The sequence below is a fragment of the Bombus impatiens genome, unplaced genomic scaffold, assembly GCF_000188095.3.
Source record: "Bombus impatiens unplaced genomic scaffold, BIMP_2.2 scf_0487, whole genome shotgun sequence".
NCBI lineage: Eukaryota > Metazoa > Arthropoda > Insecta > Hymenoptera > Apidae > Bombus > Bombus impatiens.
The window spans coordinates 1,273,777-1,295,582 of NT_176906.1; the positions used below are offsets into that span (position 1 = coordinate 1,273,777).

Below are 21,806 nucleotides of genomic sequence, written 5' to 3' on the forward strand. Positions count from 1 at the left end.
GCGGTCCTTATCCTGAATTTGAAACATCCTGTTTCCATCTGGGAAATCGCTTAATCGATTCGATCGTTCTAAGGAAACAGCAGATTCGACTTTTAAATAGGATTTCCATGTAAATGTGGCCAATAGTCGATTCGACGTAATCACCGTGCGATTCAATTATTACATCATTATGATTCCCGTTATGACAATCGATTATCCGAGCCGTTCGATTTTATCGGAGAGGACGCGGTTGAATATTTAGAAATTGATTTCGAGCCGCTAGTTTGATGCAGTTTACGAGTCAAGTTAGGTAAATTGTCGATCAGGGAATATGTAATTAGCAGTTACACCGGCTCTACGGTATCATTATCTAACTACTAATTGACCGCTGAAAGATACGTCTTTCCGAGCGAACGCTGCTTCCTGACGGTTCGTACTCATTCTCCATCATAAAAATATAAAACGTATCGAATCCGCATACTTTCGTCGGCTTACATTACACGATTGCAAAATTCCAACGAAACATAAAAATTCCAAATTCCAAAAATTCCAAACCGTATTTCCCGTTTGAAATGTTGATCATTTGTTTCTGTGGAAACGCAATAGAGTTGTCTCCCTTCGATCTCGTATCGTTCACGATTTTCATTCAGATAAGCGAGTTCCCCGTGGACGCTTCGATTTATTCAAAACCTGGTTGTAAAATAAAGCCACGCGATAGTTCCCGGCTTTGACATGACTGGATTTCAGGCAAAATCAAATTCAGGATGGTGGGCCGACGTTTATTCAACAAATAACTAATCAGAGCGCCGTCTGGCCGCGGGCCGATTTGAAAAATCAATCGAATCTTCGATTTTCTATCTGCGAATTTTCACGGTAAACCTGGTTGTTATGCACGCGGTCATTCTCTGACCCGAATCAACGGTAAACTCTCGTACCTGTGAATTCGGAGAGCGATCAATGCCATCTACAACGTATCTACGCCCTCGCTCGCAAGAAAGCCAAATATTTAGAAACTTTTTTTTTCTCTCCCGTTATGTCCTCTTTCCTCCCGTGTAAATATCGTTTACGTTCTTACAAATGCTTCCAATAACTATAGTGACATGGATGCAAAAACTGAAAAATCTGCATCGTAAAATAATTTGATTTGAGATGTCAAATGAAAGTTTTGCCCCGTTTCTACAATTATAGATAAGACATAGAAAGTACATAGAAATCTTTTTTCGATATTTGATACTCATTTACGGGAAGAATATAAGGCGTTAATCGAAACTGCACGCTACGGATTTCGTCATTTTGCCTACAAAAATGATTGATTATGGAATAAAATTGCTCAAATTTGTTGCTTGATATTCATGCTTGTGTAATTAATGTTGGTGAATTATGTTATAAGAATCTAAATACTTAACTAGTTTTTAAATAAAGTAATAAGCATATCACCCAATAAAATCTTTTTAACGTTTAGACATTTCTGTATGCTTTTATACATACTTCCATACAATCTACGTGGCAAAATGCCCATCATATCAGTTGCAAGTTAACGCAGAGACAATTGAAATCATCGTAAATCAGCGAGATTAACGTACAGATGTTTAACAGTAAACAACGTGGACGATTGTTCCGAAAAAGAATCGAAATCAATTTCGATTTGTTGTCAGTCGACTTGATGCAAACTTTCCCCGAAAACACGGCATCCTTTTGACATGGCGCGATCATTAATTATCTCCGTGCGAGATTTAGCAGGCAAACAACGCCGAGGGACGCATTATGAAAGTTCGAATTCGACACAACGAGCATTTCGATGTCCTACATTATAATTGATTTATCAGGCTTGGCTCACAAGTGTCGGATACTGAGCTCGCGTGACTAATGAATACGCGTTCGACACGGTGCTTCAATAATCCATTTGACAACAGGAACGATGTCGTTTTTCACTCGCGTTCAAACTGCTCGTTTCCTCTGCTCTGCGCGTATACACACATAGCATGCGCACGCGTGCGCGTGTGTGTGTAGCTACGTTGGATGGCAAAGTAGGTCGGCAAACTTTAGGGGCGTATTTTATTCACCTCCAGGGTAGAAAAAAGCACCTGCGATCGCAGATACTAAAACATCTCCTTTTTCGAGTTACGGCCACCTTTTCGTAGCGACGAAATTTCGCTCGAACACCTAAACGCGTTTCGAGTTACAAGCGTTGCTGCGTGTTATTTTCCTTTTTTTTTAAAGGCTTCAGCGATAACGGCACTTGTTGCCGCCGAGAAAGTTAGGCGAACTGCTTTTTGTCCGTAGTATCTGCTATCAGCCTGCGTTTAAATGCTTCGGAGTTGGAATGGAATTTATCCGAATAATTATCTCGCTCGAATGTGAAGCCAGCATTTTGAAGTGATGAACTCCTTTTAATCTGAATTATAACTGTTCAATATTCGTGTTTCAGTCGACTTTTGAAGCAGTTACTTGCAATACTGACGAACTTCCCAATTATAACGACCATTCAAAGGGTTAAACATGATGGCTCAAAATTCATAAATAAAATTCTCAACTAACATTTAAATAATAAATAAACTTCGACAAATTCAACAGCTTATATTTAATATTTATTTGCAATTTGCTACAATGCCGATGATATGGAAAATATTTGGGAGAAGAATAAGGAACCTCATTTGTTTTACAGTAGTTTACCTTCGTTTCTGTCAAATGGTTTTTCCATGGTGACTGCGTGACAGAACGAGACGATGACGCTCCTTCTTCTCTACGCATCGCTCATTTTTCATAACCGCGTAATATCTGCCATCAACTTTTCCAAACTCGCGCGTGGTCTGCGACGTCTGGCCTCGGCCCTTCGTCGACATCGTCTTCTTACGATTTTTTATCAAACACACCCAGCAATTTATTTCGTTGATCGTTCTTTCGAGAGTTGCCCATAAAAGTCGTTACAACCAGCTTGTGGAATCGTTTCGTCCCAAACAAGCACGACTGAAATGGATGATTGTTACGGAACATCGGCGAAAGTGAGAAAAAATACCGGCTGCTTGTCCTCGTTGGCCAGCAAACTTTCATAACGGCCTTTGAGCTATGATCAGAGTCGATCAAACCAAAAGGAAACACATGCGGTGAACTCGTCTAGAGAACCTTGGTATTCAAACAACGCTCACGTAAGATAAAAACTGCTGTTCGGTAAATAAAGTTCTCAGAATCTATACTCATCCATCACACTTTTTGTTTCCTTTGTTCTGTTTCCAATTTTATTACATGTTAACTTATGTACCTCCAATTGGGCGATTAGTGCCCAATTTTAATCAAAAAAAGGAAAGAAAGAAATTACTTATGTACTTTCATGAGTTCACTTATTACAAAAAGGTGAAATAAATAAAATTTCAAAGTAAATCTGAAAAATATGTTTAAAATATCACTACTCTTCTTTGCTCTTGAATTTATGGAATTGATTAATGTGGCTTTTGAATCGTTCAAATATCAAAAATGCTTACGTACGATAACACTGTGCAGCATTTTAATGAGGATTCAGGACAAAAATCAAAATTCGCTGACCACGTTCGCACGGTCGCACGTTTACAGCCCAAGTTCCATAGTGCGGCGTTTGAATGAGGATTCCGGACAAAAAGCAAAAAATGCACACGTGTAATGCGCTGTGTTTTGCTGAAATTTGACATCAGTAAATCCGACGTGAATAAAAGTCTGTTTACCAAATATTTATTAGTATTTTCTCTATTCTTTGGCCCCGTTGAAATATCTTTAATATTAATTTCTTTGTCGAACCACACGCAGTGACACTTAAATAAATAGTATACCGATGCCGGAAACCATCTGTCCATTTTTCGCAAGTATCACGCAGAAATCATTTATCCCTTTCGTTTCGTCAGATATTGTGCTGACAATTTAGTAAAGAACAAAGCTTTTGCCTAACTTTCAAAATCTTCTTGGAATAAACGTGCTCAAAAATTCGCTTCATCAAATTATGATTACGAATGAATTTCATTGAAAAGATAAAGAATACCCAGTGTAGTAGCTTGTAGCAGGAAAAGGTATGTAGCAATATAATACAATAGCTTCTTGACGCATAACAATTAGAACTACAGGATGGTTTGAATCGTTTTTTCACATTGCTGTTTAAAGAAAAGGAGAAATTTTTGGATTGGCAATTAAAATCATACATATCTATGCTCAAATTGACAAACAAGAATGTATAATGAATGAGAAAGCTAATTTTCAAGTGATTCAATTTTGATGTATAAACGGTTTCTACTAATCTTCTATCGATCTTTGGGGGAATTATTGTTTACCTTTATATTACCTACTTATAGATTGATTATATAATTGAATAATCAAACTCGAACAATGATTATTTCGCTTTCGGTCTACTGGAATGGCAAAGAGATTTATATCACTCAGGTAAATCATTAATTTAAGGAAAATTAGTAGGACGTCGCCAACATTCAAAGCATTCATATGCCTTCATTTACTGTATTAATATATTAATATATTAACATATTTACTGTATTAATATTTTAGCTTTCTATCGTTTTTACTTTTTGTTATGAGTGGAATTAATCTTAGCTTTATTAGTAATCTATGTGGCTAATGCTTCATTCTAAAAACGTGTTCGAAGATAAAACCACGAATCATTGTGATTGACAAGGAGCAAGTATCTCCTTCGTTTCCCGTGTCCTTGTCCTCTCCCATTTTTCCCTTTTCTATTTCCTTTTCAACGCGCGAAGCCACATTTTGCGCGTCCCTTTTCCTCCGATATCAGTTTCTAGATCGAACGGTAGATTCTATTGGTATTTCATGGCGAATTTTGACGCGAGAAGTCTAGTAACGAGCAATCCCGGTCGTTGAGTCGTCTCGTTCGACAGATCGTGACAAGAATCAAAGGGCGCTATTGACTGAGAGATGCAACAGGAAACACGGGGACCGTTCACCGGGCGAAACGACGAGCTACTTCATAAATATTTCAACCGGTGCCTCTTCCTCGTATTATCAATTCCGTGTCATTTCCGCTGATTTAATGAAATACGTAGCGGAATATGAATATGACGTATTCACGAGTTTCAACAAGTTAAATACCGTTCAAAAAGTTTTTAATTCCACGAGTTTGACGAAATCCACGCGCTTCGCGTTCCAATTCGGGAATCCCATCGAGAAAAAAGAACTCTCACTTCAACGTTTTCGATTTTTAATTCTATCGCTTTGGTTCTTTTCTTCTTTTCTCGCGCGAGCAATTTAGCTTGCGTGCAAAACACACGTAAGTGAATACATTGCTAAGGGTACGTTATAAAGGTAGCATAGCGGGTACAGCACAAAGCCTGTTGAATGAGTTTTTAGAACGTTTGGAGGACAGAATGACAACAAAGTGTGCCAAAGTGCATTAGACGAGCAAAGAACCTAATTATTCCATTTAGATTTATTCGGTCACGGATTTGAAACGCTTAGTTCCTGACTATACGACGAGATAAATGTAATTAACTATCGCAATACGACGTCAGAATCAAACATAATCGGAATTGATCTACATTTCAGAAAATGTCGCACTTGAAATACGAAACAACATGGCAATAAAGGTTGACGCGTGTAATGTAACGTCAAAAAGAGCCAACAAGAGCACGAGAACAAAAGATCGCGTTCCTTCGACGAAACGCGGTTACTCGTCTCGTTGCGCTGTTCGCGTACTGACGGTTTTTCCTGAGAACGTCGGAAAAGTCGGCCGAACCGCAGCCACGTTTTCATTATCCGACACGCGACGTAGCCGCGGCACTTCTTCCAGGAAATGAAAATCGCTGCTTAGCTCGCGTTCCCGTGAAACTCTGCTGTAAAAGCAGACGCAACCATGGGCTAAAGAGCAGAGCGAGAATTATTTGAGCAGGATAAAAGAGAATGAGTCACCGAACTCGAATCAAGAGAAATGGAACACGGAATAGGATAAATTAACCGGTTCGAAAATCCCATCGACCGTCGTGTCGCGTTTCGTGTTTCCTTTACGGTATTCGATAAGCTTCGCAGTAGAAGGAGGAGGAGGAAAGCAAGAGAAGATGCAACAAATGCCTCTGTGTTTCGCATTCGATAAAACTGTCGTCGAAAATGAAAAAAAGGGAAGCGTAAGTACTTCGTTATTTGCATCCTGTTATTGCGCATTCCGGCAGATTTACTCGACGGCGGAACCATCTCGCGACTTCTTAGCTAGAAATTAGGACTCTTTGCCTATCCTACGCCGTTCCTTGAAACTATTTAAATATGTATATTACAACGAAAGACGGGAGATAACTACGGAACTTTTGCGTTTCTTTCGCAAGGAAAGTCTAAGATGTCTTCTCGTGCTTTTCTTTTGTCGCATAGCTTTTACACAAATGTTTGTCAATGTCGACATTTATTTCCTATAAATTGATCGTTAAAAACGGAGAACCGACGTATTCTTTTGTTTAGCGCAGAAAAAATATGGAACGAATGTAACGAATGTAGCGGAAACGGTAACGAATGACCGTTCCATTGGGAAAAGCCTATGAAGTACAACCAGTTCTAGTAGAGGTAACGAGAGACCGATGGGGAAAAAGGTGAGGATCGTTCCACTTTCTCCCATTTACGGGTAACGCGAACGCGCCTCTGTGTGATCACGGTTGTTCCCCATTTGGCTGGTAATGGGCGTAGAAAAACCATTTTTTGTTTGTAAGAGTGCCAGCAATTTCAGTACTTTAGAAGATCGACAAAAGCAACGCATAACAACCGCTTTCTTTGTGTTCGCGTCTTCGCGCGAAGGACGAACAAGAGGAAAAGAAAGGAAAAATTAAAAAGAATAAAAAAAGAAGGATCCTCCTCGGACAGTACTTTCTCGATGGTACGCGTGCTACGTTACCTGCTTTGAAGTCTGTAGAGATTCATCAAACAGGAAACAGGCGAATCATCGCGCCGAACAAAGCAACCGACCGTCTGCCGCCGAACATTATTATCCCAAGATCGAGGACGGTCGACGAAAGCTGAACGTCATTCACTTTTCACTTGAGCTTCTCGTGAAAGAGCCAGGTAAAGAGCAAAGAAAAAAAGATGAGTGAAAAAAAAATAGTAAAATTCGGACAACAGGTATTATACTCGACGAGAGGTCGATGCACCGGCGATCCCATTCAGCCGCGAATTAATCCAGGCTTTCGATTCACGGCTGATCGTTCACGGACGAACGCGTCTTTTTCACACGAGAGGGCAATGTGAATACTCAATGAAATGAAAATTCGACAAAAATATGGTGCACCAGAGTTTCCAAGTGCACCTAATCCAGGTTACAGCGCGTGTTCCCTCGAAGCTTCAGTAGTAATGTAGAATCTGCAACATCCTTTGAAAATTCTCCGTTGCGATTACTAGACGATCCATAGAGAACGTTCCGTGAAAACGAGAACTTGTTCACGAGCTTGGGTTAAGTCAACTAGTTACACTGGTCACGTAAACAGATGCTGTTGAGGTTGGATGTAAATGCTTTCTATACGAACGAGATCGTGGTGTGTAATTAAAAGTCTTGTGGTGGTAAGAAATTAACATCGACGAAAATGCAGCACCGCGTAATCCGAGAAATTTCTCGAAAGTTAGACTAGAGCTTTTCGAGATCGGGAAAATTAATTACATCGTAATTTGTCTGGTTTGATACAATGGCGCAGCTCCGCATTTATTTCATTTTCTCCTTTTTGTTTCCTTAACAAAAGACGTTCTAGATGATTTGTAACCGGTATCGCGAATTTATCGTAAATTTATCGCGTCTGAACAAGGAAACGTTTTCGAGGTGCAAATTTTCCTCGCGCAAAATGGCATTCGTGAGAATCAGAGAAGACAAGAATCGGAAGTCCCGTGGTGTAACGTCGGTGGTGAAGCTGATAAGCGGTCGGCACACTTTAATAATAGAAAGTCGCGAAGAGTCAAAGCTGCTATAGAGGTTATAAAATTCCGCAGAAGTAAGGAAGACTTATGCAACGTTCAATTTGTATAATGTATTCAAAATACAGTCGTGCGAAAGTATGCGGTCTCGGATTTGCAATTATAATTTTTCGGATTAAGCTATGCTACACTTTCGGTCACACGAGACGCCTAAGCTTTCCAAGCTTCGTCGAAGAAACGTGGAACGTGCACAGAGACCGGGTGCAAAATATAATCCGGCGCGAGAGAAAAGTGTACACGAAACTTTAATAAAAAGTACACACGGATCTCGTTCTCGTGCGAAAGATATTTACATCAGCTTATCCACGGAAAACACGTAGGGGCGAACCAAGACGTCACATTTGAACCAAAAAACCAAGGGAACAATTTTTTCCCTCAAGGAACATACGTGAAAATAGATGGCTCACTTTTCGATTTTTCCTTCACTCACAAAATACTATGTTGATGAATATTTTCATTCTCGTTACATTTCTCCGTTAGTTATGTCGCGTTTCGTTGGTAACAACATTTGATTTCACACTGTAACCAACGCATTCATTTCTCAGAACACTAGATCAGGATCAGTCGACGGCCGCAAGCACTGGATCACAGATCACAATCCTGGAGACTCGAGAATTTGACGAGAACGCGGGTTGTATGATCGAACTTGTGCAGACAAATAGGACGCACGTTCACAGTCCAAAGTAGCGAACGAAACAAATGGAAAGGAAAAAAATCAAACGGTGGGGTAGAGGAGAAGAGTACAGTATGGACGTGGGTGCGATACGGTAACAAGTGGAAAAACTCAACGGCTAGATCCGACGGTCGTTGTGGCGCGCGGCGAGCCACTGACTGCCTCCACCAATTCCACGCCTTTCCCTGTCCTCCCACCCTCCAAGCGCCGCCACCTACGCCGATCACCCTTGCACACCCTCTTCGCGCTGTCCTCGACAACCCCAGGCGCAAACGCCACGACGATCCCTCCGTTCCTCCGTCCTTCTCAATCCCACCAACCTGTCTTCTCTTTCTTTCTCTTGTTTCTTTCTTATCTGTGCCTGCATTCTTTCTTTCTGTCTCATAATACTTCCCATGTTATTTCATTCTTTGCATCATTGTTTACTAAATTTTTCGCTACTATTACGTATTTCTCGTCGGTCCTAGTTTGTCTCGTCTTTCTTCCTTTTCTCGATTTATTTCTCTTGTCCCTTTCGTCAAACACATTTTCTTTTCTTTCTTTCGGAATAGATAATTAGAAAGTTAGCTCTTGTTTGCTCGATTCTTTGTTAATCTTTATATATCTTACTGCACTATTTTTCTTGCCGCTTTTCTGTTTCCTCCATTTTGGTATTCGAATACTACAAAAATTTGACTTCTTTTATTAACATTCATCGTTATTAGATATTTTTTATTGTATCAAAATTTTCTATATTTTTTTTTCATTCCAGCAACTATTCGACTCCTCTGTTAACGATCTCTTCTCCTAACCTCGTTGATTTCTTACACTTCTCATCATTGCTCTACACGATTCCAACGGTATATTGCTCTGTTCAGATCTCTCTTTCAACCTATTCGACTCTTATTTTCCAATCCCTCTCTGTTCTCGTTATTCGTTCCCTAGTTGTATCTGCGACAGTGGAACTGACGTTCTGATACAAACCTCTCGGTCCAATCGAGCATGTAATTGATAGGTTTGCTTGGTCGACGTCACGCTACCTTCCAATTACTTAATTAAGAAACCAAGCATTAAATTTTGAATTGCAAATATTTCCGTTATCCAGATAGAAAAAGGTAGAAACATAAAACAGAAGAGACAAGGAGAAAAGGAAATAGAACAACGGACGTGAAATGCTGGTAAATTAAAAAATAGCGTCGTCTGGTGAAATTCCTCTGACTCCGCAGCTTTTTCTGGCTGGTACCGTTTGTTCCACTTGTTCGTTACTTTCGACAAGCGGAGCCCTGGGATTACCAGCGATCCAAATCGTTTTTGGGAAATCGTTTTTAAAATCAATTGGACTTGCGCTCCTACCTTTCCCTATCTGCTAACTGATTCTACTCAATTTCCATCTCCGCGAACATATTTTCCCACTTTTTCTATAACAAATCAATTATACAAAAACATTATTGAGTTTTATGTCGTATTAAGTTGACCGAAAGTTCTATTCCCAGATTTATTCCGCATATTTATCAATCTATCCAGGAGTTCGTATGAATTGTAAGTGGTTGAAAATCTATATTCAATTTATAATTGCCAATTTTTTGTTTGTATTAATTCTTTTTATTAAATGAAACACGATAAATAATTGCAATCAGAATTTGCGCAAAATTTTCACAGAACCTGTTGATTGAAGGAACAAATATCGACAATCGTTATGGTAATTTTCTATTTCTATCGGAGTCGGAGCGACGAGCTTTCTAGGCCGTTCCGCAATGAACGCGACGAGTTTTCAATGTTCCTTACTACGGCCGCTATTTTCATTTTTATTGACTCTCCCGTCGCATTACATTTAAATCGATGGCGTGTTCTGCGTCAGCTTTTTACAATTGTTCCGCGTTGCCTTCGATACTGTCGATGAACGGTATATTGGAATACAACGAAACGACTTGGTATTAAATGCCAACGAAAAGTTCCCTAATTTTACTCTGTGTAATCATTACACGGTAGAATGCCGGAAATGACTGCAATCCCTTTGTGCCACGAGGAAGATAAAAATAAAAGAAAGTAATAATGATACAGGAGCTAAGGTAAGGTTAAGGTAACCTTAAAGTTAAGTTGCTGTTGTGTTCCAGATTGTCGTTACATTCCTTTTCTGCAAGTGCGAACAGGATAGAACTTTGTATTAAAATAATGTAATCTGGTCCTGAAAATACGGAACGAGGTTGCAGTATAATAGAATACTAATGGTAATGATATAATAAGTATACTTAAATGCATAAGTATAAGTAATAACATAATGTGTAAGTATATATAAAGAAAATTTGTAACCATTTGTGCCATATCATAATATGGATTACAATTCTCTATCAAATACTGTACATATGAAATACTACAATAAATAATATTCATCTTTTCTTAGTTTCTATTTAATTCATTTTAAATAAAAAATTCACTTGTATCGCTTTCTCACATTGAAACCCTTATATCTAATCGAATGAGCTAATTCATGTGCTAATTCTAGGTGCTATTCCTGGAAGGCAGGAATCAAAGTTCCAGACTTTTCCTTAGAAATATAATTCCTGAAATTTATCATCAGAAATGATATAAAAGAATTTCTACGTGCAATGAAGCCAACTAACACATGTTTGGACCAATCGAATCGATGTGAATTATCCGCTATAAATACGGCGACGAGAATTATTCTCTAAAGCTTCTCGATGCGTTTAAACATCGAACAAACTGTACCACATTTAAACAGCGTATTCGAAGCGCGTTAAGTCGTATTTAAGTCTGCCTCCCGAGCGGAAAACGCCAGCCACCGCGCCGGATTTATATCATATTAGCCGTGTAGAATTATTTCATGTGTTGCCGAGCAATACGGTAATCCTACAACGAATCGCAGTCCAATTGCCGCGCGGTCGAAATTTCAGCTTTTCCTTCGAGTAGCTTGCTCTTGTTCTGTCACGCGCAACCCTCGTCCCCGCCCTTTTTCGCTATTTTGCCTTCGTGCCGCTTTAAACGTACCTCTCGGCTGACACAGAAGTTCTCTATTTTGTGTCTCTTCTTTTTCTTCCGTTTTCCTTCCAAACAATACTCTGAACGATTGTCCAGGCCAAAGAGCACAGCGTGCATTTTCGTGTGTACTCGTTGCTATTCTAGTAGGTTTGGAACAGCAACTCTGATAGCATATGTTCAATATTTGATTTCCTTTTGGTTTTTCATTCGTGGTATAGGTACGCGTGGAAATAATTAAATATACATGTTATTTTATGTTTCGCACGAAACAGAAGCTATTTCTATGCAACATGCTTCTGTTATGAAGAAAAAGTTAATTGAAACATCAATCTGTGAGAAAAAATACACAGTTTCGTACGTAGAGAAGAATCACTATCGTGTCTCGTAAAAAAGCAATTACCAATTCCGGAAAACTACGTTTCGAAACTCGTTCTCGAAAAAAAAAATGCAATTCGAGTTTATTGAACTCCGCCAATAATCATCATCGCGAAATTTGGGTGACCTCGTTTTCATGATGTTTCTACTGCTATACGCTCGAATCGTTCAACGTTCGTACTTATTCTTCTGACGATGACTTACACAAACGTATACAATGGAAGAAAATTATGTCATAATTATTCAAGATCAAATTTTCTCTTTTATGAAACCCACTGTATTCCAGTCATCGTGGGCGTAAAAAATGTCAAAGAAAAATGAATATCAAATATGAAAATAAAGTGGAAATTTTTAATAACTCACCTTAAACATTTCTATGTGAATTTAAATTTAGTACTGCATATAACTTCTTTCCATTCTGAAAATATATGCATACGCATGTACCCGAGTACATCCATATCTAGTATTCGTCGAGATTTGGCGCTGTAAATCAAGAGACAATCGAAAGGAAAATCAGATCAGACTTCCCGCGGGCTGCGGAAGGAGGGAAAAGCTGAAATGTCGACAGAAACGAAGTGCCAACGACAGCGAACAAAACGCCCTCTGTTTTCGCCCGTCAATACATTTTCTACTCGTTCTCTAGTTTAGTTCGCACTGCGACTCTCCGCAACTCTCGGTGTAAATTACGTTTCCGCGACCTATTGGTGTTTTCGCCACGAATGGAAGCGCGTCGACCAAAGGTTTCCAAACGTAGACGCGCGAAGGGTAATAAAATAAATTGCAGCACTTAGCGGGAGGCTCTGGGGGGCAGCTAATGCTCTTCCCCTGCCGTCCTAACATCCCCCTCCTTGTCGACCAAGTTACCACTCTACTCTTGCCAGCATCCCTGTCGACTAAACTACCTCGATTAGCGATGCTTAATACATCCCACTAGCAACTTTATGGGCTCGAAACAGCCGGCTACCTTAACTGCCCGATTACTACTTCATGGCCTGGCTTGACTCTCTTTAACTTTTAACCTGAACCCGACCTCTTGCAACTTCGAATGCAGGCCAGATCCATATGAGTTCCTTCATGCTCGCAAGACAAGGCTCAGATCGAATATTGGAAATTTTGAAGTTGACTAGATCAAAGGATGAACGTTACAGCCTTGTCGAAATAAGACTCCAATATTAAGTTTCGATATTTGAGTATCGAAAATTCGGCGAATCGAGTCAAGAAACTCGGCTCTGGGTTTGGCTTTGAATTTACTTGTGAACCTCGATGCTCTCCTAGCGACTCGAGTTGGATAAATAACGCGATGCATTCGAGTCTCGAATCTCGATAGAAAAATGTTTGGGTTTTGCCGATTTGGCGGAGACCACCAGATTATTCGTAGATGCGGCATGGGATAAAAATATCAATACTCATTTGCATTAATTTCCAACGAAACGCAGCCAAGGTGAAGGCGCGGTCAACTTTTTTCATTATCGTTCGAGGTTTTCTTCGATTTTAAGAGGCGTTCCTCGTGGAGCGACGAATTAAATAGTTGAATTGGTATCGATTCCCTTCTATCCGTTTTGACTAAGCTACCTTAATCAGCGATACTTAATATGTTCTCCAGAGAACTCAAGCTCCGACTAACTTTTCGATTATTTCTTCGTCGGGATCCCCACCCTTAGCTTATTAGGTCTATTAAATTTCCAAGAAGCGTTTGTACGTAACCAATTTACATCATTGACTAACTTATTATGCGAATATCTTAATGAAACACGAATAACGTATTAATCGACGAGGAAAGAAGTTATAGGAGCAATGTTTAATTTATAGTGTGAAAACACTTTGACTTTTTTATAATTTTTATATTTAATAGAGTTCGCTATGTATAAAGTTATAATGTAATTTTTTATAACATTATAACTCAATTTGTCTTGCCAATCTTTCTGAATGCGGACACCAAGTTATATTATAAAACTGTGAATAACGTTTAACGTGATAAGTATCATTCCATTTTGTCACTACTTACTTACTAATACCTCTAATCTTGTGATCTTTACTTATCAGAAAGACATTCGTATTTAATTAAATTAATGCGCATGTATATTTTGATGTATGTAGATATAAATGTACTTACATATGCGTATACAAATGTATTTGTGTGACACAAGAGTGCACCCATTGTTCACATGTATAAATACCTCCTGTTCACGGCGAACGTCGAATAGTTACTATTATACATCAATTGACGTAAGGAGTTTCATTACGGTCATAGACATAAAGCTGCAATGATCGGTATGAGCAAAATATTCTAGTAAAAAGCCAAGAATGGATAGTGGATCGCAAATGACAGAAACGGAGAAAATATCAAGCATGGGATTCGTAGAGCTTTACGACTTTTATTGGAATCAGAATGCTGGTGAGTACCGAAAACTCAGCATTTCCAAGACAAATTCGTACAAGGAATACTCATAATCCTGCTTGTTAATTTTTAGATCCAAGGACAAATGGTTTACCATTTATCGGATCGCCTGTTATTATACCTTCCATCGTATCGTTGTACTTATACTTTGTTCTCAAATATGGTCCCGAATTCATGAAAGATAGAAAACCCTACGACTTGAAAACCTTCATGAAATACTACAATGTCTTTCAAATTATCGCTAACACGTATGTGGTGCAGCAATTCATCACTGTAGGCTGGTTCACTGAAATAACCATGTACTGTGAAATACCAGATTTTTCGTATAAACCTGGACCTCTCAAGGTGCGTTAATCATCACAATTATTACGAACCAATTAATATGTACAATTTTGTTTATCAATCTTAATCTATTTATCAAAGAACTTTATTCATTAATAATTTTGTTATTATAGTTAACTTACATAATGTGGTTAGTAACAATGTTGAAATTGATCCATTTCGTGGAAACGTTCGTCTTCGTTCTTAGAAAGAAGAAGGAACAAGTCTCATTTTTGCATCTATACCATCATGTAACTACGATCTTATTATGTTGGCTTACGACAAAATATGTGCCGGTGGCGATGTCTTCGTTCACTCCACTCGTAAACTGTGGCGTACACGTGATCATGTATACCTATTACTTCCTTAGCACGTTTGGTTCAAAGTTTCGGAGAGTATTAGCCACGTATAAACCAGTATTGACCATCGTGCAAATGGTAAGTGCAAATTAAATTTTAAGTTTAATCATAACTTATTTAGTCAATTTGAATATACTATTTTTCTCGTTACATCAGGCACAACTTATAATTTTACTGATACAAAATGTGCAATCGCTTCTTCCGTCTTGTCCTGTAACAAAATTACCAGGCACTATCTCGGCGACCAATTTAATCATAAATTTCATTCTTTTCTACAACTTCTATCAAAGAAAATATACGAAATCTGCTTCAAAGGAACATTGAAATATGAAATCATGTTGAAATCATGAAAAATTGTGTATTTGATATAATATGTTTTTATTATGATCGTGAATGCACCTTTAATCACAAAATTACAAAATATACCCTAATCAATGAAAGAAGATGCTTTTAACGAAAACTACCGATATAAATATTACTTCAATGAATAATTTAATCGTTTCGATTGAACTGACTGTAATTTAATTTACCAATTATGACGATATTTATATAAAAATGATATTTGTAGATACATATTAATAAAACATAAGAGAAACTACATCGTAGCGTTCAATGAACTGAAATATTACAAGGTTAGTATAAATATATGCGTATCAGAATTCAAACGAACGTAGTAAACCATATTATTCAAATGATATGTGCAATCGGCGATTAGCATACTCAAAAGTTTCAAAATGGTAACAATGGAATGAAATTACAGATGCACCAACACTAACGTAAATTATCATCGTATGCATCATAGTCTCCACAATGTAGAAAGGTTATGGAACCGACCAAGAGTCAAAGTTCACTTGCTTAACAATGAGATATTTAAACAGACGAATCGATAGATATTTATCTATGCAAATAAGCAAACATTGCATAATTCATCTCCTTTGTATTTTTGAATCTTGTACTGTCCTTTGTCTTTTTGTTTCATTTTTTTTTTGTTTTTTCTAACACATTGATATGTGTCAATTCGCGGATTGACAAAATAGTTGATAAAGTTAGAACACGAAAAATTGGTTAAGGCTCTACGAAGTATAAGTATTAAGTTAGTCACTGCATCAATCAGTGTCACTACTTGATTAATTAAGGACCTTATTATATCGTGATGGCTACCTCATTTCTCATTTAATCATTTATGCACGGAAGCTGTCAGCCTAGGATTGCGAATAAATAACGAGAAGTTTAATGCTTAAGAGAAATGATAGCGTTTAACGCGACCTTTTATGAATTTTGCTGATTTTATAATGTTTAATTGCCATTATTCAAGTTGTAAAGAGCTACCGATTCGTAGATACGTACAAGAAGTTTTAAACTTACGTGCGTAATTTGAAAAATGTTCATGAGAAGAAAGCTGAGAAGTCGCTTACCTGAAACATAAAGAAAACAAGTTATAAATATATTAAAAATATGTTAAAAATATTAAAAAAGAAACGACGGAAAGAGATACGCAAGTATATAAAGTGTGTATATAAATAGCTGATATAGACAAATTGATATCGATGCAACTACTCGAATTTATGGTTTCCAATATGAATTTATACTATATCATGAAAAGTAAAAATCTAGATGAATTCACTCTTTGACGTCATAAGAATGTCAACAAATGGGGATTTCTCTGACCAAATTATTTAGCCAATCTCTTTTTTTCTCTCTATTTCTAACTGCCATCAAAAGACTAATTATAGTTACCGAAAAATATCACTTTTCAATGTGTAACTTCAGGAGATTAGGAGGTTTCTTCACGTGTCGTTGAAAGGTTGGTTTTCAAAGAGCAAGCCGTGGGGACAAAATTTCGACATATGAATCAACGAAGATTTTATTCATCTTTACAAACACGGCCTAAATATGAAGACAACGTAGAATACAGAAATGGAAACGATAGAGAGAATATTATTTTGCCATATACCGAATGATTGCGTGAAATTCAATTTGAGCTCGTGAGAACACAATAGTAGTTATTCGACATATGAGAGTATTCACACTTTAATTTAGTTGCTCATAGACAGGAAAACTCTAAGTTCTAATTAGGACACATAGAACCCGAGAGTTTCTGTCCTCATTTTCAATAGCGATTGGCACGTCACCACGAGAATGCTAAGCCCCGAACAGGGATTATGGGATTGTGAACTAGTTGCCGAACTTAAGAGCGCGTACTATGGCTCTGCATCGCAAACTTGCATGCACCATGCAACAGACTTACACAAGAACGCATACGAAATTCGATAGCTCAACTATTTCTTTTCAAACCAGCGTACAATTCTTCTTTTGTTAAGAGTTTGAAAATTATCGACTTAGAGAGGGAAAGAACAATGGTTGTTCAAGCTAGAACTTTCAATTCAAACTTTTCATTTAATGCAAAGTACTCCAATTAACCAAACCATTTAAGTCGCTAACAAACACTTCTTCCTAAGACTTGACATTAGCTAATGGTCGTTATTCCAGTTTGAAAGGAATTAACGTTTCTAAATACCTCGATCTAAACCTAACATTCTTCCTCTTGCGTTGCTTCCGGGCACCGACGTCTTAAATTGATCGATATAATTATCAAAAGGAAAATGTATCTGGCACGCAAGCATTTCTCGCTTCACGTGCCATTAAACCAGAGGAATCCTAATTCCAGTCTCACTCATGGAAAAGTAACTCGGTGGTACGCGTTCTCGATCCAACAGGATGATAAAAGTCGAATCGAGAACGAAGATTCTACTTTATGATATGTGTGAATCGTTATGACATTGAGGTACGAGATACACTTATCACACATCATTTTCTGTCTCGTAGATTAATTCGCAAAATGGTTTGATATTTCAGATTATTTTTTATGTCAACGATCTTTTACCACTTTTCTCAATAAGGTAATTAACTAAAGAATTCGCTAATTGCAAGCTGCGAAATGTCTGTGTCCATGAGATAAAGACTGTTGATTTGTCTGCGTTCAGTAGCCAAAAACGATCTTAATTACTGGAATTTAGATTGGACTTCTTTAGATCAATTCATTGATCATAATTTGAAAATAATGTTAAAAAACACTGAATTATCAAATTTATGAAGGTTATGAGTTTTAGGTTTTAGTACCTTGTTTTTACAATTACTAAAAATGCATCAATACTTTTGGGGAAATGAATATCTACGTTTTTCGAGAATAAAACATTATTGTATTTCTTTATTCATTTTCATTATATTTTAATTGTGGATAATCACTCGTATGTAGTAAATTTAGCTACCACTAGTCAGTAGTTTTAGCGTTAAACAGGTACATCTAAAAGATATAGAGATTGCGTTAGAGCGAAATATCCTGGGATTTTTTGTTGAAAAGAAACCAGCCAAATTTGCGGTTCAAACATCCTTCTTATGATTGCGTGAAAGTTTTTTTCTATTTCCCTCCTAAAGAATTCCTTAGACGTTCTCCATTTCCTTTTCCAATTTTGGGGATTAAGAACATTTGTAATCCTTTAGTTTCTTACAAAAAAAAAAAAAAAAGAAAGAAGAAGAATCAGAATGGAAAGAAAAATGATTGGACGGTTGCATTTATCGGTAAAAAAACAATCAAACGACAATTAAACAGTTTCTACGGAATATAAAAACCTTCTACAATTATTCTAACAAACATGTTTCGCCTGTTTTTGGTTTCGAGCGTGCTTTGAAAGTCCATTATCCAACACTATTCATTTCGTGATCAGTGCCTCGACCTCGCGACGATTCGTTCAAAGAAATAAAATCGGCCCACTTCTCACGATGACAAAATCTCATATTTTTTCGCCGAAAAATGCTACCAGTAACTAGTTCACGCTGGCGCGCGCGTTGAAAACGTAATAAGTAAACTTTCATCAGCTTTTCCTCCTGTATTTCCATTACTTTTAGAAATTTGAATACTTCTATTTAATGATTCAGAAATACCATTTCAAAATAATTCATAATCCTTCAATACTCTAATAACGCTGCAAAACATTCCTTTATATTTGAGCTTAGAAAAATATTCACGAGAAGTACCAAAAATAAATTATTCGGAAATTATTCCCACCCCCTATTATAACTTTATCTTCCAAAAACTTTTTGATGACAGTGGAACAATCGACAACGACTAAATCGAGGGGTGAAACTTTTTCAATAACACGTGTATGCATGAAAATGTGTTTGGATTGAATTGAAACACCTCTCTCGGTCATGCATTTCCGTGACACGGTCGAGGATGCACGGTTTATCTGTTCGAATAGTTTACGCGATGCTAGAAATTGGAACAGAAACGAGTAATCTCGGTGTAGTCGTGGGGAGAATGCAAATATCAATTTTGCAAGGGGCCAGTGGAAAATGCAGTACAGAATGGTAAAAGACAGAGAGTAGAGTAAAGAGGAGTGATAGGAGGAGGCAGAACGATACAATTGAGACATCGACATAAGCGTTTTAAACAAGTATGCCCGCATCGCTTTTGTTCCACGCGAGCTGTTGTATCGTCACTTTACACTGCGCCTGCCGCGACCATTGTTCCTCCTATGAAACACCGGCTGACATACTTGCGCCGACGCGACGGTTCTCTTCTGAACAATGTAAAATAGCAAACTAATGTGTATGTACGATCCCCGTTAAAGGAAACACGTTCTTCCTTCCCGTGTTGTTCAATTCGTTTTCGTTAACCAGGAACCACCATTCTACTCGTATTCGATTTTGCGATATTTAGGTAAATAGATATTTCCAAAAGAGTAAAAAGATTGAAAGATGAAATTTGATAACAGCTTAGACATTTTAGCAAAAGTATTTCTGAAAATCCGATGTCCAACCCCTATTCTGTATCAGATTTACATATTTCTGAGAGAGATTTCAATTTTTCTACTATTGCAGATCTTGAATTGTAACACAATTCAAGTAATTGTGTACAAGTCGATTTAAAGATTTAATCGGTTCTTAATAATCCGGATAAAATAATAATTTTGTATCGCCTTTAAACGTTATCTTTTCGATATTTCTACTATCGTAAACTGTGAATGTCAACATAAAATATTAAAATTCCTTGTGGTTCAGATATAACGACAATTGGTCACCATGTGTCGTACGTATAGAAACAACTATTGTCCACGGTAAATGGGAAAGTATCGATGGAAGCGTGGCACGATAGTGAGCACGGTAAGTTAGGATGCTCGTCGTGGAGAACTAGAGGCACAAACAACACAATCGTTTAAGAAACAAAGAACGAGAAAGTTCCCACCGGTAGCTGATACAAAGGGATATTTTTCTTTTGGAGAGGGAGAAAGTGGCACGCGATAAGACGTGGAATTACCTCGATGCAGTAAGGGGCCAGGGGCATTGTTACGAGACGTCATACTCAACGAAAGAACTCGATTACTCCTGTTTCGCAAATCGGCTCGATGAAATATGGCAGTTTCCGCTTTTATGGTAATAATAAGAGCACCGATTCTGCTGGCTTCTCGTTTAAAACTTTCGTAAGCGTTGATTTAGAAGAAGAGAAACCATCGAACATGGAAGGAACAACGGAGGAAAGAAAGAAAGCAGAGTTATGGGATAACTTAAATACAAAAGATATAAGCAAACGTTATTTAAAACAATTTAGCGATAATTTGTAAAGATATGAGTATAAAATATTTATTATAATATAAAATATTGTTGATTTTACATAAATAAATCTGTAAGAAAATATATGAAATCAGAACATCCTAAACTTATACGTTATAAATCTGCAATATAGCTGAAAACTTTTATAAAAATCAAGCAGTATCTGAACTACTCCTGATGTCTAATTTCTGTTACGTCACGAACACGTCTGGCAAGTAGCTAAAACTTGCACGCGCTCCACTAGAGTTCAGTATGTTCTAAGAGCTTCGATGTACTCGCTCAAATTAGCTCAAATGTCGGAAGTTCGGTCGATTTCTCCTAGTCAATAGATTTTACACGAGCATCGAAGCGCGTTGAAAGGCTTTTTATATCGCGACCGATTGATCAGAGCGATCCAGATTCATGGGATAAATTTCTCTAGGAGGTTGTTGAAAAAATTCGAATCGATGCAGCGATGGAATAAAAGAGTCAATTAAAACCGAACCGGAGGAAAAAATAATTTCGCGATCGTTTTGGGCCTTTTCGAGTTTCATTGTTCGAGCTCGTACCTTTAAAATTAAGAAAGTTTTGTGAATTTAAAGGCTGCAGCCGCAAGGCTGTGAAATAAAGTAGGAGAAAAAAAGGCAAAAGGAAACAACAGATACGCGTACCTACTGTACCTATTGATAATTCGGTCTACAGAGAAATAGTAAAAGGATTGAGTTTACGATTTTCTTCCCCCGAAAAGTGAATCTTTCATCGGCCAAAAGATACCGAGTCGAGTCCCATTATTTAACGAACATCGATAAAAACGATTAGAAATCCACCTAATGGCAGATTACATTACGATATTAAATGTTTGTTTACATGCTTCATTTACATGCTACATGTTCACGCTTAATTTATTCACAATTTCTTCCTAGTGGGAACAAGAATTTTTCAAACGGTCACCTCATCGGCATTCCGCGTCGCCAATCAACGCGATTGAAATTAATGAATTTACACGGAAAAACTGAAAACTCCGCACTTTGCGTACCGGCGGTGTATTTAAATAAAAAATCGATTTCATGCAATCTTTGTCGCTGAACGTAGACGGAATAAATGTGTTACGCCGGGCGACTCCCTGCCTGGCCCAGGTCACACACCGCGGGCCAGACGGACACCAGATGTCCGCTCTTCCGTACGGCGTACCCTCAATAGCCTTAAGCACCCGCCA

At 37.8% G+C, this 21,806-nt stretch overlaps 2 protein-coding genes across 22 annotated transcripts in view; one reads left to right on the forward strand and one right to left on the reverse strand.

The window, feature by feature from the left end:
* Window positions 1–21,806, reverse strand: part of LOC100747372 (disks large 1 tumor suppressor protein) — a 537,264-nt gene that overhangs the window by 381,467 nt on the left and 133,991 nt on the right. For 8 of the 21 annotated variants that reach the window (XM_024368882.2, XM_033321741.1, XM_024368880.2 and 5 more), the window contains exons 1-2: window positions 8,193–8,719; window positions 6,836–7,450 (exon numbers count right to left, since the gene is read on the reverse strand). The exons of 7 other annotated variants lie outside the window; for them this stretch is intronic. The gene's annotated coding sequence lies outside the window, so the exon portion shown is untranslated. Of the gene's footprint in view, window positions 1–6,835; window positions 7,451–8,192; window positions 8,721–21,806 lie in introns of those variants that run through there. 6 more of the 21 variants (XM_024368894.2, XM_024368884.2, XM_024368883.2 and 3 more) reach the window with 4 other exon arrangements.
* On the forward strand, window positions 13,986–15,249 carry LOC117151865 (elongation of very long chain fatty acids protein 1-like). The gene is made up of 3 exons (XM_033321746.1): window positions 13,986–14,318; window positions 14,395–14,666; window positions 14,777–15,249. The coding sequence occupies exons 1-3, from the start codon at window positions 14,228–14,230 to the stop codon at window positions 15,092–15,094; spliced, it is 681 nt and encodes a 226-aa protein (XP_033177637.1). The 5' UTR covers window positions 13,986–14,227; the 3' UTR covers window positions 15,095–15,249.

Coding starts and splice junctions, on each gene's coding strand:
- LOC117151865 (XM_033321746.1), top strand. CDS start 14,228: ATGGATAGTGGATCGCAAATGACAGAAACGGAGAAAATATCAAGCATG. Junction 14,319..14,394: donor TTATTGGAATCAGAATGCTG/GTGAGTACCGAA, acceptor GTTAATTTTTAG/ATCCAAGGACAAATGGTTTA. Junction 14,667..14,776: donor ATAAACCTGGACCTCTCAAG/GTGCGTTAATCA, acceptor TTGTTATTATAG/TTAACTTACATAATGTGGTT.